Source organism: Eschrichtius robustus, chromosome 16 (genome assembly GCF_028021215.1).
Source record: "Eschrichtius robustus isolate mEscRob2 chromosome 16, mEscRob2.pri, whole genome shotgun sequence".
NCBI classification, from domain to species: domain Eukaryota; kingdom Metazoa; phylum Chordata; class Mammalia; order Artiodactyla; family Eschrichtiidae; genus Eschrichtius; species Eschrichtius robustus.
Genome location: NC_090839.1, coordinates 76,616,976 through 76,630,663, shown reverse-complemented (window position 1 = coordinate 76,630,663; position 13,688 = coordinate 76,616,976). Strand labels below are relative to the sequence as shown.

The 13,688-nt window shown below is 56.7% G+C and overlaps 2 protein-coding genes across 2 annotated transcripts; one reads left to right on the top strand and one right to left on the bottom strand.

Moving 5' to 3' along the window:
* Nucleotides 1-1,005: 1,005 nt before the first annotated feature.
* Nucleotides 1,006-8,140, top strand: PPP4C (protein phosphatase 4 catalytic subunit). The gene is made up of 9 exons (XM_068524278.1): nt 1,006-1,108; nt 1,340-1,501; nt 4,657-4,708; nt 5,239-5,289; nt 5,513-5,614; nt 6,228-6,401; nt 6,494-6,620; nt 7,415-7,604; nt 7,685-8,140. Exons 2-9 carry the CDS (start codon nt 1,404-1,406, stop codon nt 7,812-7,814), a joined length of 924 nt encoding a protein of 307 aa, XP_068380379.1. The 5' UTR covers nt 1,006-1,108; nt 1,340-1,403; the 3' UTR covers nt 7,815-8,140.
* A 425-nt stretch (nt 8,141-8,565) lies between these two features.
* On the bottom strand, nt 8,566-12,992 carry TBX6 (T-box transcription factor 6). Its single transcript, XM_068524271.1, has 8 exons — nt 12,665-12,992; nt 12,345-12,579; nt 11,164-11,431; nt 10,935-11,081; nt 10,788-10,858; nt 9,535-9,608; nt 9,269-9,452; nt 8,566-9,186 (listed from the first exon to the last, which is right to left on the bottom strand). The coding sequence occupies exons 1-8, from the start codon at nt 12,780-12,782 to the stop codon at nt 8,973-8,975; spliced, it is 1,311 nt and encodes a 436-aa protein (XP_068380372.1). The 5' UTR covers nt 12,783-12,992; the 3' UTR covers nt 8,566-8,972.
* Nucleotides 12,993-13,688: the final 696 nt, after the last annotated feature.

Sequence of the window (13,688 nt, the reverse complement as noted above, 5' to 3'; positions counted from 1 at the left end):
CAGATTTCAACTTTGGGGACTTCCCTGGTGGTGCAGTGGTTAAGAATCCGCCTGCCAATGCAGGGGACACGGGTTCGAGCCCTGGTCCGGGAAGATTCCACATGCCACAGAGCAACTAAGCCCGTGCGCCACAACTGCTGAGCCTGCGTGCGCCCTAGAGCCCATGAGCCACAACTACTGAGCCCACGCGCCACAACTACTGAAGCCTGCGTGCTGTGCTCCACAAGAGAAGCCAGCGCAATGAGAAGCCCGCGCACTGCAATGAAGAGTAGCCCCTGCTCGCCGCAACTAGAGAAAGCCTGCCGGCAGCAACGAAGACCCAACGCAGTCAAACAAACAAAAACTTCAACTTCGATTCAAACCCAAAGTTCTTAGCTATGCAACCATGAACAGGTTACTTAACCTTTTTTAGCCAGCTTCCTCCTCTAAAAAAAAAGTAAAACTGCAGACAATAAGCAGCTGAGGGGTGTCAAAGGGACCATTCTGGAATCGGGGAGGTCATGCTAGCTGAGGTATAGACTTGGTGTGGGGAAGGTGGACTCTTTTCCACTTCTAATTTCGGAGGTCCTCCACAGCAGAGATTTCTCTGGGGCCCTGGAAAGAGATCCGGACTGGAATTCCTTCACCATTGAACGAATACTTCTGTATGCCAACTGTTCCAGGCCTTGTTCAAAGTAAGCACTGGGGCTGCAAGTGTAAACAGGGCAAAGTTCCATCCCTCAGGGATTGTAATGGGGGAGGTCTGCTAAAACAGGTAAACAAAAACGTGTAACTTAAAGTTACAGGTCGGAGCCCCGGCTCAGCTCCAGTTTCCCTCACTGAGATGAGGAGACTGGACTGAGGTCCCTAACATCCCTCGCAGCGCCAATCGGCTTAGCCCACAATCACTTCCGTCCGCTTGTTGCCGACATCCGGTTCCTTGGGTGGGGTAAGGGCGCGGCGTGGGAGGGGGAGTGTGTGTATGACGCCACGTCCGGCGCGCGGCGGAACTGCTCTTCCTCTGCTTCCGCGGCGGGGCCGGAAGTAGAAGCGGTGGTGGCGGCGGCCCAAAGCGGAGGGAAGGAGGAAGACAGGGACCCCGGGAGCCGGAGCCGGAGTCGCAGCGGCGGTAATAGGCTGAGACCCCTCTAGGCCGCCGTCCCCAGCGCGGGCCCGCGGGGCTCGACGGGAGTTAGCGGGGGTGCGGCCCGGCCTGTGGGACGCTGGGGGCCCGGGGGCCGATGTGAGGGGAGGCGGGAGTGGGGAGGCCGGGCCAGCTCCAGAATCGAGTTGCCCCCGACCCCGACCCGGCGCCCCCTAGGGACACTCTGATCCGCGGGCTTGTCTTCGCCTTTCCCAGGAGACCCCTGTGCGGTGCGGAGGGGGCGGCGGCCCCGGCTCTGACCCGCGCCGGGGGGTGGGCCATGGCGGAGATCAGCGACCTGGACCGGCAGATAGAGCAGCTGCGGCGCTGCGAGCTCATCAAAGAGAGCGAAGTCAAGGCCCTGTGCGCTAAGGCTAGGTGAGCCCTGTGGCTCCGGGGAAGAGAGGCTTGGGGTTCCGGCCCGGGGCAAACCCACCTGAGAACTTTGGGCCTGGCTCATCCTGGAAGCTTTCCCGGAGAGGAGCGGAATAGGGCCTCTTCCCTCGAGGAGCAGCCAGCCTGTTGGGGGAAGACAGACCTGGATGAAGACACTTGAAGTGTTAGATGATGTGTCTTCAGTGGAGTTAGTTACAGAAAGTACTTAGGAAGCTCAGGGAAACAACCCTATCTGTCTGGGGGGAACAGAGAACGTTTCTTGGCGGAACTTTGGGATAGACCTCGAAGAATAAGATGATAAAAGGGAGTGTCAGCAAGAACAGGAGTTCAAGGCAGAAACGCTAAAGACTCTGTGGTTTACAGTGTTCTTTTAATTCCAATAACAACCCTAAAAGGTGGATGGAGTTGATCCCATCTTACAGGTGAGGACTCTCATATTCAACAATTAAGTGATGGATCGTGAAGCCAGTTCTCCATGTCCTGTCCCTTTTCGGGCCATAATGCAAGAAAGTGGAGTTGGATCACCCTCATATTCATTGTGGGAGCCTAGGAAATAGTAGCCAATAAGCCAGAGTAGAGTTATGCAAGGTGTGGAGGGAGGCCCAACTCAGTTCTGTGGGAAGTAGGGTGATGTAGTGATTAAGAACCAGCTTTTGGAATATGATGGCACTAGGTTGGAATCAGCTCTGCGGTGAGGAGACCAGTTACCTGCCTCCTGAGGAACTTTCCATGGCTTCTACCATGCTGGAGAATTGTGGGGAAAGTGCCAGCAGAATTACCCCACATTGATGGAACAACAGGCCCACTGTTAGCCTGGCCTTGTACTGGCAAAGAACTTATATCCATTTCCTTCCCACAGCCATCCGGTGAGGTTGGAATTATTAGCCCCATTTTACAGAACAGGAAGCTGTGACTCCTTGAAGCCTAGTGATTTGACCAAGGCCATCCAGAGAGAAAGTGGCCGTCGGGCTCTTTGCTTGGCTTTGCCCCACACAAACCTGTAACAGCCAGACAGGGCCTGCATGGATTTGGTGAACAGGCAGGGCCTGCTTTTAAATGCTCGTCTGTGGCTCTTCATGTGTTCAGTCTTCATTGCTCTTTGCAGCGCTGTGGAATAGGCAGGGCATGGGGTGAGTATTTCACAAAGAGGACACTGAGCCTCAGAGAAGATAATGTCTTACCCCTCGTCTCACAGCTGATCAGAGGGGAGCCTGGTTTTGGATCCAGGTCTTTGACCATACTCCACGCTCACTGACAGCCAGGCAGACAGACATTTAGACTCTGTGAGAGGCAGCAGGGGGCTACTGAGGAGTGGAAGGGTCCTGCCCAGCTCCTACGACGGAGCTTGGAGGTACTAGGCTCAGGCCTGAGGTGGCCATTGTTATCCCAGGCCCAATCTGGAGGAGGACCAACTCTAGCACCTGGCCGTGGCCTCCTGAGGACCCACCAGGGGCCCAGGCTGAGGCTGGTCGTGTCAAGAGCTTTTGCTTGCTCAGAGGGTACGGAGGCTCAAAACCTTGGAACTACAGAGGCCTGGGAGCTGAATTTGCTCTTGTGAAAAACATCAGCACATTAGAACGGCCGAGGGTTTTGAATCGGGTGGTCTTCAGTATGAAGTATAGCTTTGTCACCTATAAACAGTGTGACCCTGGTCAAGTCACTCTACATCTCCAAGTCTTTGAAATCCTTATGGAGCCTGCATGAGATTCTTCATATCCAGGGACAGGGTCTGGCGCTTTGGTCGGCATTGTTCGTTGTGGAAGTGAAGGTGAGCAGGTGTGAGCCCTGAGAGGGCTGGTGATGTGCTGCAGGTGACAGAGCTGGGGCCTGGTTCCCACGCTGTGCTGAGGCCTTGCTGGCACTGAGGTGGGTTGTGACCCAGAGTCTGTGGAAGGGGCTGGTATAAAATCTCAGGAAATTGGACCCCCGAGGTTCCAATTCAGCCACTCTCCAGCTTTGTGACCTTGATTCTGCCCCTTTTTTCTGTAAAGCCTCAGTTTCTTTGTCAGATGAGGATGGAAAGCACCTCCCAAGTCAGTTGGAAAGGTCATTATAAGCAGTCATGTGGCGGATGTTTGGCACAAGATGCAGTACAGGTGGGAGAGCCTAGCTGCTGTCTGGCCCCTTGGACCACCGCCAGCGCCTCCTGCCGTTCCTGGAAACCGAGGCACACCTCCCTGGAGCCACCTTAGTCGTACAGAGCGCCCTAAGCCCAAGGAACTCCTGGTCTTGTGGGAGGGGACTGGCAGAGAGAGGGCTGAGCAAGTGCCTCCCACGTCAGACTAGCTTGGTAAGGGCCACACTCTGGAGCAGGCTGCCTTGGTTCAGTTTCTGCCTGTGTGACTGGCCGCTTTCTTCATCTGAGCCATAGGAATCATCACAGTGCCTGCCTTCGAGGGTGGTGGTTTGATTGCCTGCGTCATCCATGCAGAGCTCTTACTACCGTCCTGGCACGTGGTGTGAACTGAAGTGTTCACGGCTGCCGTGATCATCAAGGACAAAATCTAGAAACACGGCATTACTTACGATTAGGTGTCTGTAACGGACAAAGCAATTTCATGTCAAGCTCACTCAGGTAGAAGTAGACTGCACTGCAAGGAGAAAGGGAGGACCAGGTCCTCACTTCCTCTAAATAAATAATAGAAAAGCGTCAACAGCGTATCACTTTGAAGGTGCCTCCGATGGCCAGCCTGCCCAGGGCACCATCCCCATGACTTGGGACAGTCCAGGAGGAGGCCGCTGTGGTGGGGAGAGAGGGGCTGTAAGAGCTCGGCCGAGGGCACGGTCTCTGAGCAGAGGGCTCCGTGGAGAGGAGGAGGAGGACATCTGTTTTCTGGGAGTAAGTGCTGGCTGTGTGAAAGGGAGCAGCGTGGAGGGTCAAGGCCGGGAAAGTCCCAGACTCCTTGCAAAGGCTGAACAAGAGCTTGGGCTTTGGCCTGTTGGCAGCAGGGAGCCATGCACAGAAGGGTCTCGAGCAGTGGGGCTGTGGTCAGGCTATCCTGGGGAAATTGCACACCTCTGACCTGCCCTCTAGAGGTTCAAGGACAGCCTCATATCCTCCCCTCCCCCGCAGAAAAGGTCAGGAATAGGGTTGGGCTGGCTCGGCTTTGGTGACCCTGGTCTTCTCCTGTCTCCAGAGAGATCTTGGTGGAGGAGAGCAACGTGCAGAGGGTGGACTCGCCAGTCACAGTGAGTACCCGCCATCCCTCCACAGCCTGGCTTGGTCTTTTAGGCACGTGGTCATTCCCCTTAATCTTGTGGGCTCCGAGGTCTACCCCTCATCCCTGAGAGCCCCATCTTCAAGGGATCTTTGCTAGAAGAATTGGCTGTTATGGGCAGGGTCTTTGGAGTCATTGGAGGGATGCTCTTGACCAGGGCAGAAGAACTCAGTTCGGTGAGTGATGACTCCACGTGTTCCTGTGTGTTACTAGTGACTTTATTCTGGGTGCCTGGTGGGGAGTAGGGAGAGGAGGGGGCCAGGTGCTCTGGGAGCTGCAGGTCTAGCTGGAAAGAATTGGCTCTAGCTCTTGCCCCCAGAATAGTTGGCACTCAGTGTGGGATGGGGGGATTGGGGTGGGAGAGTAGATTTTTGGCCCTGAGAAGCAGAGGCTTAGCCGAGAGTGATAAGGATCTTCTCAAGCAGTGGGTGTTTTGAAGGACAGCCCCTGGTAGCAGAGGCTTTTGGACTGTTGAGTTCCGATCTGCTTTCTCACTTCCAGGTATGCGGTGACATCCATGGACAATTCTATGACCTCAAGGAGCTGTTCAGAGTGAGTGTGGGGAAACAATGGGAAAGGTGACCTGGGGGATGACTGGAAGACCCCTTTAACTGAGAGTGGAAACTTTTGAGTTTGGTGAGTGGAGTGGAGGCCAGAGGCCCCTAGTCAGGTGGGCCCATTGTGAAAGAAGGGCCTCAACTTGACTGGAAATGGGCCACCACAGTGGGTCGGGGACAGTTTAGGACCAAGCGGAACCTTCTTCCTCCCTCCTCAGGTGGGAGGCGACGTCCCTGAGACTAACTACCTCTTCATGGGGGACTTTGTGGATCGTGGTTTCTACAGCGTCGAAACGTTCCTCCTGCTGTTGGCACTTAAGGTGGGACCCCCTGACTTCTGGACCCCAGACCTGGGCCACCTCAGGCCTGACCTGTCTGCAACCTTTCGGCCCTCATCTCCTGCTCCATCCACCCCCAACTCTTGAGCTGTGCTGCTGGTGACGGACAGATTCTGCTTGGGTGGTCAGAGAAGCTTTCCTTGACTTGGGGACATCTGATGGGGCCCCTGGAGGATGAGGTCAGAGGGACGGCATTGTAGGGGAGGAAATAGAGGCTCATCCAGTTCAGAAAGTGGCAAGGAGTTGAGTTCAGCTGGGTACATTATCCACTGGGGGGAGAGAGGCTGTAAGGGACCAGATGACAAAGTGCTCTAAGTGTCTTGCTAAGGGCTTGGTCTGTACCTGGTGGATGAAGGAGGGGCCATTAGGTTTGTAGTTGTGAGGTGGGCAGGAGGTGGGAGAGGATTCAGCTTTGCCTCCTCTGGAGGAGGGACTGGGAGCGTGTGAGGTGGATGGAACACCGTTCAGGCAGAGGTGACATGAATCTGGGCCACGGCAGTAGTGATGAGGATGCAGCGGGGCTGGCAGATGTGAGGACATCTAGGAGCACGAGACAGAGCCTCGACCCCAGGCCTGGCGTGGTGCCTACCTCCAGGTTCGCTATCCTGACCGCATCACCCTGATCCGGGGCAACCACGAAAGCCGTCAGATCACCCAGGTCTACGGCTTCTATGACGAGTGTCTGCGCAAGTACGGCTCGGTGACCGTGTGGCGCTACTGCACTGAGATCTTTGACTACCTCAGCCTGTCGGCCATCATCGATGGCAAGGTAGGCCCGCCACACAGCTCCCGGGGATGGGAGAGATGGAAGAGGCGCTGGGCCTCAGCCTCCCTTCCCGCCTGTCTTACTCTCCCCTGTAGATCTTCTGTGTGCACGGGGGCCTTTCCCCCTCCATCCAGACACTGGACCAGATCCGGACAATTGACCGAAAGCAAGAGGTGCCTCATGACGGGCCCATGTGTGACCTGCTCTGGTCCGACCCTGAAGGTGAGGGCAGGAGCTCTACTCATAGTTTGGTGAGTGACTGAGGGGGTCCTGTGGTTAAAGCAGGTGCCTTGAAGGGAAAGCCCGAGCTGGTGAGTTTGGGACACAGCAGAGCGGGGCCGGTCCTCACTGGCGTCCGTGCTTGACTGCCAACTGGCTGGCACCCTTGATGAGGAGGAGAACATGGGGAGCTGGGTGCTTTGAGCTGGGGGATTGGGGGGGATGTATGTCATTGCTCAGGGGCTTGTTGAGGACAAAATCATCAGCTCCCTGAATGTGAAGGGGCTTCTGCAGAGGTCAGACTCCCAGAATGGTGGCCCCCTGAGGACCCCTCATTTTGTGGGCCTCCTCAGCTAGATGGAGCAGAGCCGAGATGAAAGCCAAGCCTCCTGATCCCTGTCTAGGGCTCTTGTGCTGTAACAGCAGCCTCCACTCCCTCGCTGCCCTGTTACTGCCTCCCCGCCGGCTGGGCAGCCCGGGGTCACAGGTGCTGTCCTGGCCTGGTTACTGTCAGCACCTCCTTTCGCTCTTGTGTGTACCTGTTTGGACAGTAAATTACATGGTCACCCTGATGGTGAGGTGGCTCAACTATCAGGAAATTCTTTCTTCTTTGGAGCTTATCTGCTTCAGCATTTGCTGTCCTGCCCCCAGGCTCCCTCAGAACGCATTCGGGCCCTGTGCTCCTGCTGCACAGGCCTAACTGGGGGAGGGGCAGGGTACTCTCCTGCAAAGGGCCACGGATAACCACTGATGCCCTGAAGACACCCTCTCGGCATCCCTACCCTCATCTGCCTCAGACACAACAGGCTGGGGCGTGAGCCCCCGTGGGGCTGGCTACCTATTTGGCAGTGACGTGGTGGCCCAGTTCAATGCAGCCAACGACATTGACATGATCTGCCGTGCCCACCAACTGGTGATGGAAGGTTATAAGTGGCACTTCAACGAGACTGTACTCACTGTGTGGTCGGCACCCAACTACTGCTACCGGTGAGCTGCCTGGGCCGGGAGGTCGAGGTGGGGATCTAGGCTGACCCGCTTCTTTAACCCTGCTGCCCTCCGACTTCCAGCTGTGGGAATGTGGCAGCCATCTTGGAGCTGGACGAGCATCTCCAGAAAGATTTCATCATCTTTGAGGCCGCTCCCCAAGAGACACGGGGCATCCCCTCCAAAAAGCCCGTGGCTGACTACTTCCTGTGACCCCTTTGGCCCCTGCCTCCTCCAGCCCCTCTGGCCCCTGGACCACTGTGACTCTGCCCTCTTCAGACGAAGGCTGGGGGGCTGTCCCCGGCTATGCTGTCCCCCCAAAAGAGGGCACTTCGTGGGTGAGGACTTTTCTGGAGAGGCTTGGAGCCTTGGCTCCATGCTCCTCCTCACCCGTCTCCCCACTTGAACCGTGAAGTTTCCAATAATTTTGTTTTTCTTTTTTTTCCTTTTTTTTTTTTTTTGTTTGTTTGTTTTTAGATAAAAATTTTGAGAAGAAAAAAAAAAAAGAAAAAAAATCTAATAAAAGAAGAAAAATGGTCTTTGGGTTTGTGTCAGAATTGATTGGGGATGAGCAGTGGTACCTGCGCAGCCTGGTAGATGTCAGGACATTGACTGCCCTGGAACCCCAGTCCTGCCAGCAAGGTGCGGCTCAGGCCAGTCAACTTGCCCAGAGCCTCCTGGTCCCCATCCAGTGACAGTGACCGCTCCTGAGGGCTAGGTAGAGGGGCGGGTTCTCAGGCAGCCCTATTTAATTCTCAGAACATTTGAGTGTCAAGACACTGATTCCCCCATTTTCCTGAAGAGGAAACAGGCCCAGAGTGTTGATTTACACGCACAAGGTCAAGCAGCTGGAAATGACAAGTCTAGATTGGGGCCTGGGTCTCCTCACAGAACCTGTGCTCACACAGCCCCACTCGGGGCCGAACACCATTAGCCCAATGTTTCCAGAACACTGATGTCTGTCTTCCGAGTTTTATTAACAAAAAATACTCTAGTCCTGAGAAGAGACTGGCGTGGCTTGCACTGGGGCGACGGGGTAGAACTTGCCGGGCCCAAGGGTGAGGCTGGGAGGTGGGAGTGCTGGTCCCAGGTCCCATTTGGCCAGGCAGAGCCTCCCTCCATTCACACTGAGGTGAGAGCCGGGAAGGGGAAGCTGGCCCCAGCTGGACTCCCAGCGGCTTAGCCAGAGCTTTGAAGCCAGAGGTGGGTGGGAGTGAAATCAAAGTGTGAAGTGGGGTGGGGGAGGCCCGAGGCAGCCATTTGGTGTGGGGGATGGGGCCAGTGGAAGTGAGGGGGCAACAGGCCTGGGGGAGGGGAACCGGAGGTTTGTGATGGAAGACGAGGAGGGAGGCAGAGGGGCTTAGCAAAGGCTCAGTACATTGGTTTGGAGCCCACATCCAGGTAAGCCCCAGGCCCAGGGTAGGGCAGAGGGAAGGGGCCCCCTTGGAGGAAGTGCGAGGCAAAGGACGCTGAGGGTGCCGCTGCTGGGTATCCTGAGCCTGCTGGCCCGGGCTGCAGCTCCAGGAAGGCGGCTGAGTAGGGGGCTGGGCGCCCAGAGTCTGGAGCCTCGGGGAAGCTGGGGTTCCTGAAGTGCAGAGAGGCATCAGAACAGGGGAGAGGGATCCCCAGCCTGGAACAGCCCAGCCCTGTGCCCTTGTCCCACTCACCTGGTTGGAAGGTGACCAGGGGCCCCGTGGAAAGCTGCAGGGTGCAGAAGGTAGGCCTCAGCACTGGGGCCACCACAGGGAGGAGCTGGGGCTGGGGCTGCTTCCCCGGGCGCTGGGGCCTGCTCTGGATCTGACTCACGAACGTCCCCACCCAGTGTGGAGTCACAGGGACCACCTGGTGCATCTGGGGAGACAGAAGGGACAGCGTGGGCTAAGGAGGATCAGCATCTCAGGCCTGGCCCCATCACCACTGGGACTACACTCACCTCCACTCCCGTAGGTCGCTGTGGCTACTGGCTCTGGGCCCCGCAGTTTCCTCTTCACACGGGCGTCTCGCTCCCTGGGGAATAGTGATGATGATGATGATGATGATGATGATGATGGTGATGATGATGGTGATGGTGATGATGATGGTGATGGTGATGATGGTAATAAGAGCACTTACCAGGTGCCAGGCATTTCACCCAGGGACCCTATCAGGTAGGTGCCATTATTATACCCATTTTACAGAAGAAGAAATGGAAGGCCAGAGAATTAAATGACTAGGAAACAGCAGAGCTGGGATTTATTCCCCACTTACAACTTTCTAATGGTTTCCTATTGCATTTAGAATCCATGGAAACTCCTTCCCAAGCAACAAGGCCCAGGGCATGGTCTGATCCCAGCTCATGCCACCTTGTTCACTCTGCCCATCTCCACTAGCTGCCTTTCAGCCACACTCTGGAATCCCCCGTCTGTCCCCTCTTCACCTGCTTTACTCCTCCTTCTTGTCTCAGTTCAAGCATAACTTCCTCAAAGGAGGCCTCCTGACTTCCCACAGCACCACACGCCCTCCCTGATAACCTTTGTCGAGTGATACTGTTACATTTGTTAGGGTGATCCTTGAATTAATATCTATCTCTTCTGCCTGACTCTAAGTGTCTTGAGGGCAAGGGCCAGCTCTGAAGGGGTTAGTTAGAAGCCAGTGTCCTAACGAAACCTTTACAGCCCACCATAACCTGGCTACCCATCACCTCTCTCACTCCACACCCGCCATACCGCAGGCATGCTCCCACCTCAGGGCCCTGGCATGTTCCCAGATATCCACCTGGCTCCCTCCCATACTTCCTCCAAGTCTTTTCTCAAATGTCCTCTTAGTGAGGCATTTCCAGGCCTCTTATCTAATAAATACCTCTCTCCAGTCCTTCTGATCTTCCTTGCTTGCTTTCTTTTCTCTTTAGAACTTATCCCTAACATGTTACATAATATTTATTTCTCTTGTCTACTTGTCTACTCCGCCCACTAGAGTATCATCAGTTCCATGAGGGCAGGGGCTTTGGTTTGTTCACTGTTGCATCCTCACTGCCTAGAACTGTGCCTGGCACATAAGCTGGTGCTAAATAAGTATTTGTCAAATCAGTGAGTGAATACATGTTTTTACTTACATTGTGTTCCTGGCATCCAGCACAGTGCCTGGCACACAGTGGACGATTAATAAACATTTGATGAATGAATGAGTGAATGAATGAATGATGCCCACCTCTTACAGTTTCTGCCATTCTCCCGGAAGCCCTTGGCGAAGGGGTTGGCTGCAATCTTCAGTTGTGTGATCTGGGGGTGCACATCCAGAGTCAAAACTCCCACAGCCTGGGCAGGGCACGCCACCCCCTCAAGCGGGGTCACTCACCCGTGGGTTCTGGTAGGCTGTCACGGAGATGAACATGGTCTCGGGGAAGCGGAAGGAGGCAACGCCCCCCCAGTGTTGGCTGCAAAGCTGGGCGGCCCGCACCAGGTGTATGCGGGGCTGATACTTATGCATGGAGTGCAAGATCAGCTGGGAGGGAAGAAACAGGAATGACCCCCTACCCTGGTCCCACCCCCAACCCTTATCCGGGGGGTCCCAGCCTGGGCCTCACGTGGCCATGGGGGTCCAGTGTGCTGTTGGTGAGCTTGACACGATGGAAAGACACAGGCTGCCGCATCCAGTGGGCACCGGTGGCAGGGGAGTCAGGATGAATGTAAACGCGGTCAGGCAGGCGGGGCTCTGCCTTGCCGCTGGGCTCCCAGCGCCGGCCCTGCCAGCGGTAGCGAGCCCCATCCACCGGAACCACATCCAGAAGAAACAGGTAGCGGGCCTCGGGGTCCAGGCCAGTGACTGATACTCGGCAAGCAGGGAACATGCGCCTGGACAGGGGAAGGGAGGGGAGAGGCCTGGAGCTACCCAGTGGCCCGGGGTGGGCACAGCACCCGCAAGGGGGCATAGCCACTGGCTCACGCAGTTGTCACATAAAATCGAGGGATGTGGAATCAGAACTCAGAGGGCAGGATCTTAGAGCTATAAGCTTGTCTCATCCCATTTTACAGATGAGAAACAGGACCGACGGGTCAGGTGATCTGACCAGAGTCACACAGCAGGTTAGGAGCAGAGTCTGGACTCCTGACCCCTGGCCCCTCAAACTCCATTTGCGGAAGCAGGAGTGACACACTTTCCTTCTGGAAATCTTGCCAGGAGCCTTCTGCTCCCCACCCTCGTCTCCTCGCTTGATCTCCAGCACCAGAATCTACAGCTGCTGGACAAACGTGCTTCAGAGAAAATAAAAAGGGGACTCACCGCGCTAGTGCCTGAGCTCCTGGCCTAGATAAAGACCGCACACTGACCATATCCCTGCCTCCAAGGTGACCCCTGATCCTGGCCAGACTTCCCTGATGCTGGTCAGTGGCTGGCCCATGACCCCAGTCATAGGCTGAATGCTGACTCTACGCACAGACTGACCCCTGATCTAGGCCACGTACTAACTTATAACCCAGCCCGACTTTCTGCCCCGGGCCCAGACTGACCTAGGACCCTTGCCATAGGTCAGTCCCTAAACCAGCCACAGACTCCACAGACTGACCCTTGACACTTGCCACAGAATGACCCCTGGTCCAGCTACAGAAGAATCCCTGACCCAGGCCACAGTCACGCTCTGAACTCAGGCAGAGCTCTAGCCTCCCTAGGAATCCCCACACCTAGCCCCATCACCGGGGACTCTGCCTTTCCCAAGAGACCCCCACCAGGAACACACTGGGTCTTCGGACCCTGGCCCAGCCCCCTCACCTCCCAGCTTTGGTGATGATCATCTCTGTTCCCACGGAGTTGAACTCTTTCCACAACTCCCGGTTCTCCAGGCTCAGGCTGACTCCAGGGAGTGGATGAAGGCCCTCTGGGGCTGGAGGGGGCGGCTCAGTGCCCAGGGTTGGGGGCAGCGGGGGTAGAGGTGGAGGAGCGGCCAGAGTTCGGGGAGCAGCCTCAATCCCGGAGAGGAAGCAATCCAGTTTGGGAGTGTCCAGATCTGGAGATGGGAGGAGAATGAGGAGCCAGCCGAGGGCCACAGCCTCCACCCCAATTCCTACACAGAAGCTGCCCCCACTGCTCACCGGGGTAGCGGTAGCCCTCTGCCAGGGCAGGCGGGAAGCTGGAATCTGCTCCGGGCTGGGGAGGCCCTAGGCGGTAGCCGGTCCCCAGGGAGGGGTACAACTCTCGTGGATGGTACATGGAGTAGTCCTGTCTGGCCTCAGGTCACGCTGCCTAGAGTGCCCCAGTGCTGAGAGATGCCCCCTTTATAGCTCACAGCTCAGCCCCTTCCAGACCCAGGATCACAGCCCCTCCCCTCTTTGGGGCCCTGGAGTTAGGCTGGGGTGGAGACCCCTGGGGCCTGGAAGGGGTCCGAGAGGGGGCCGGCTACCTGGGTACCCTCCCTCCTCCCCTCCCCCCCAGGCTTCATTAGCCCCGACCCCCTGCCCCCTCATTACATAATTAACTCCTCGGCCTGATTGATCCCCGGGGCTCGACAGGGACGCAGTTTGGCGCTTCCGGCCAGCTGGTCCCCGTTCCCACGGGGGGAGCCCCAGCTAGGGATAAGCTACTGAGGGGCGGGGCCTGGACCCTGGGATGGAGCCTGGAGTCCTGGGGCAGACCTTGGCGCCCCAGACTTTTCTGGCAGGTGACCCCCGCCCCCTTCACTTGGAGGATGAGACTTGGAGGGACGAAGCATGACTGCAGGGAAGGAGCAGGGCTGGAGGGACGCGACCAGAGCTTATTGTTAATGCGGGGCACCGGGGACCTCGAGGAGTCCGCAGCTGAGGCCTGAACTCTGGAGTCCTTCCCGGTTCCCATTCTGAAAAACCTCCAGCCTCGGCCGAGTCTCAAAAGTTTGGAGACGCCGACAGCTCGACGGTCTCTGACCGCTGACGCCCGGGTTTCCCAGAAGGTCCCGCGTTGGGGAACCCTCGGAACTACACTTCCCAGCAGGCCCAGGGCCGAGGTTTGGCGCGAAGGAGACAGGCAGGTGCCGCTGGGGCCGCTGGAAGTTGTAGTTGGGACGAGGGGGGCGGTGAAACCCGCGGCGCAGTTGCCTCTCAGGAGAGCTGCCCCTAGGCGGCGTCAAAACATTTAGGCTGA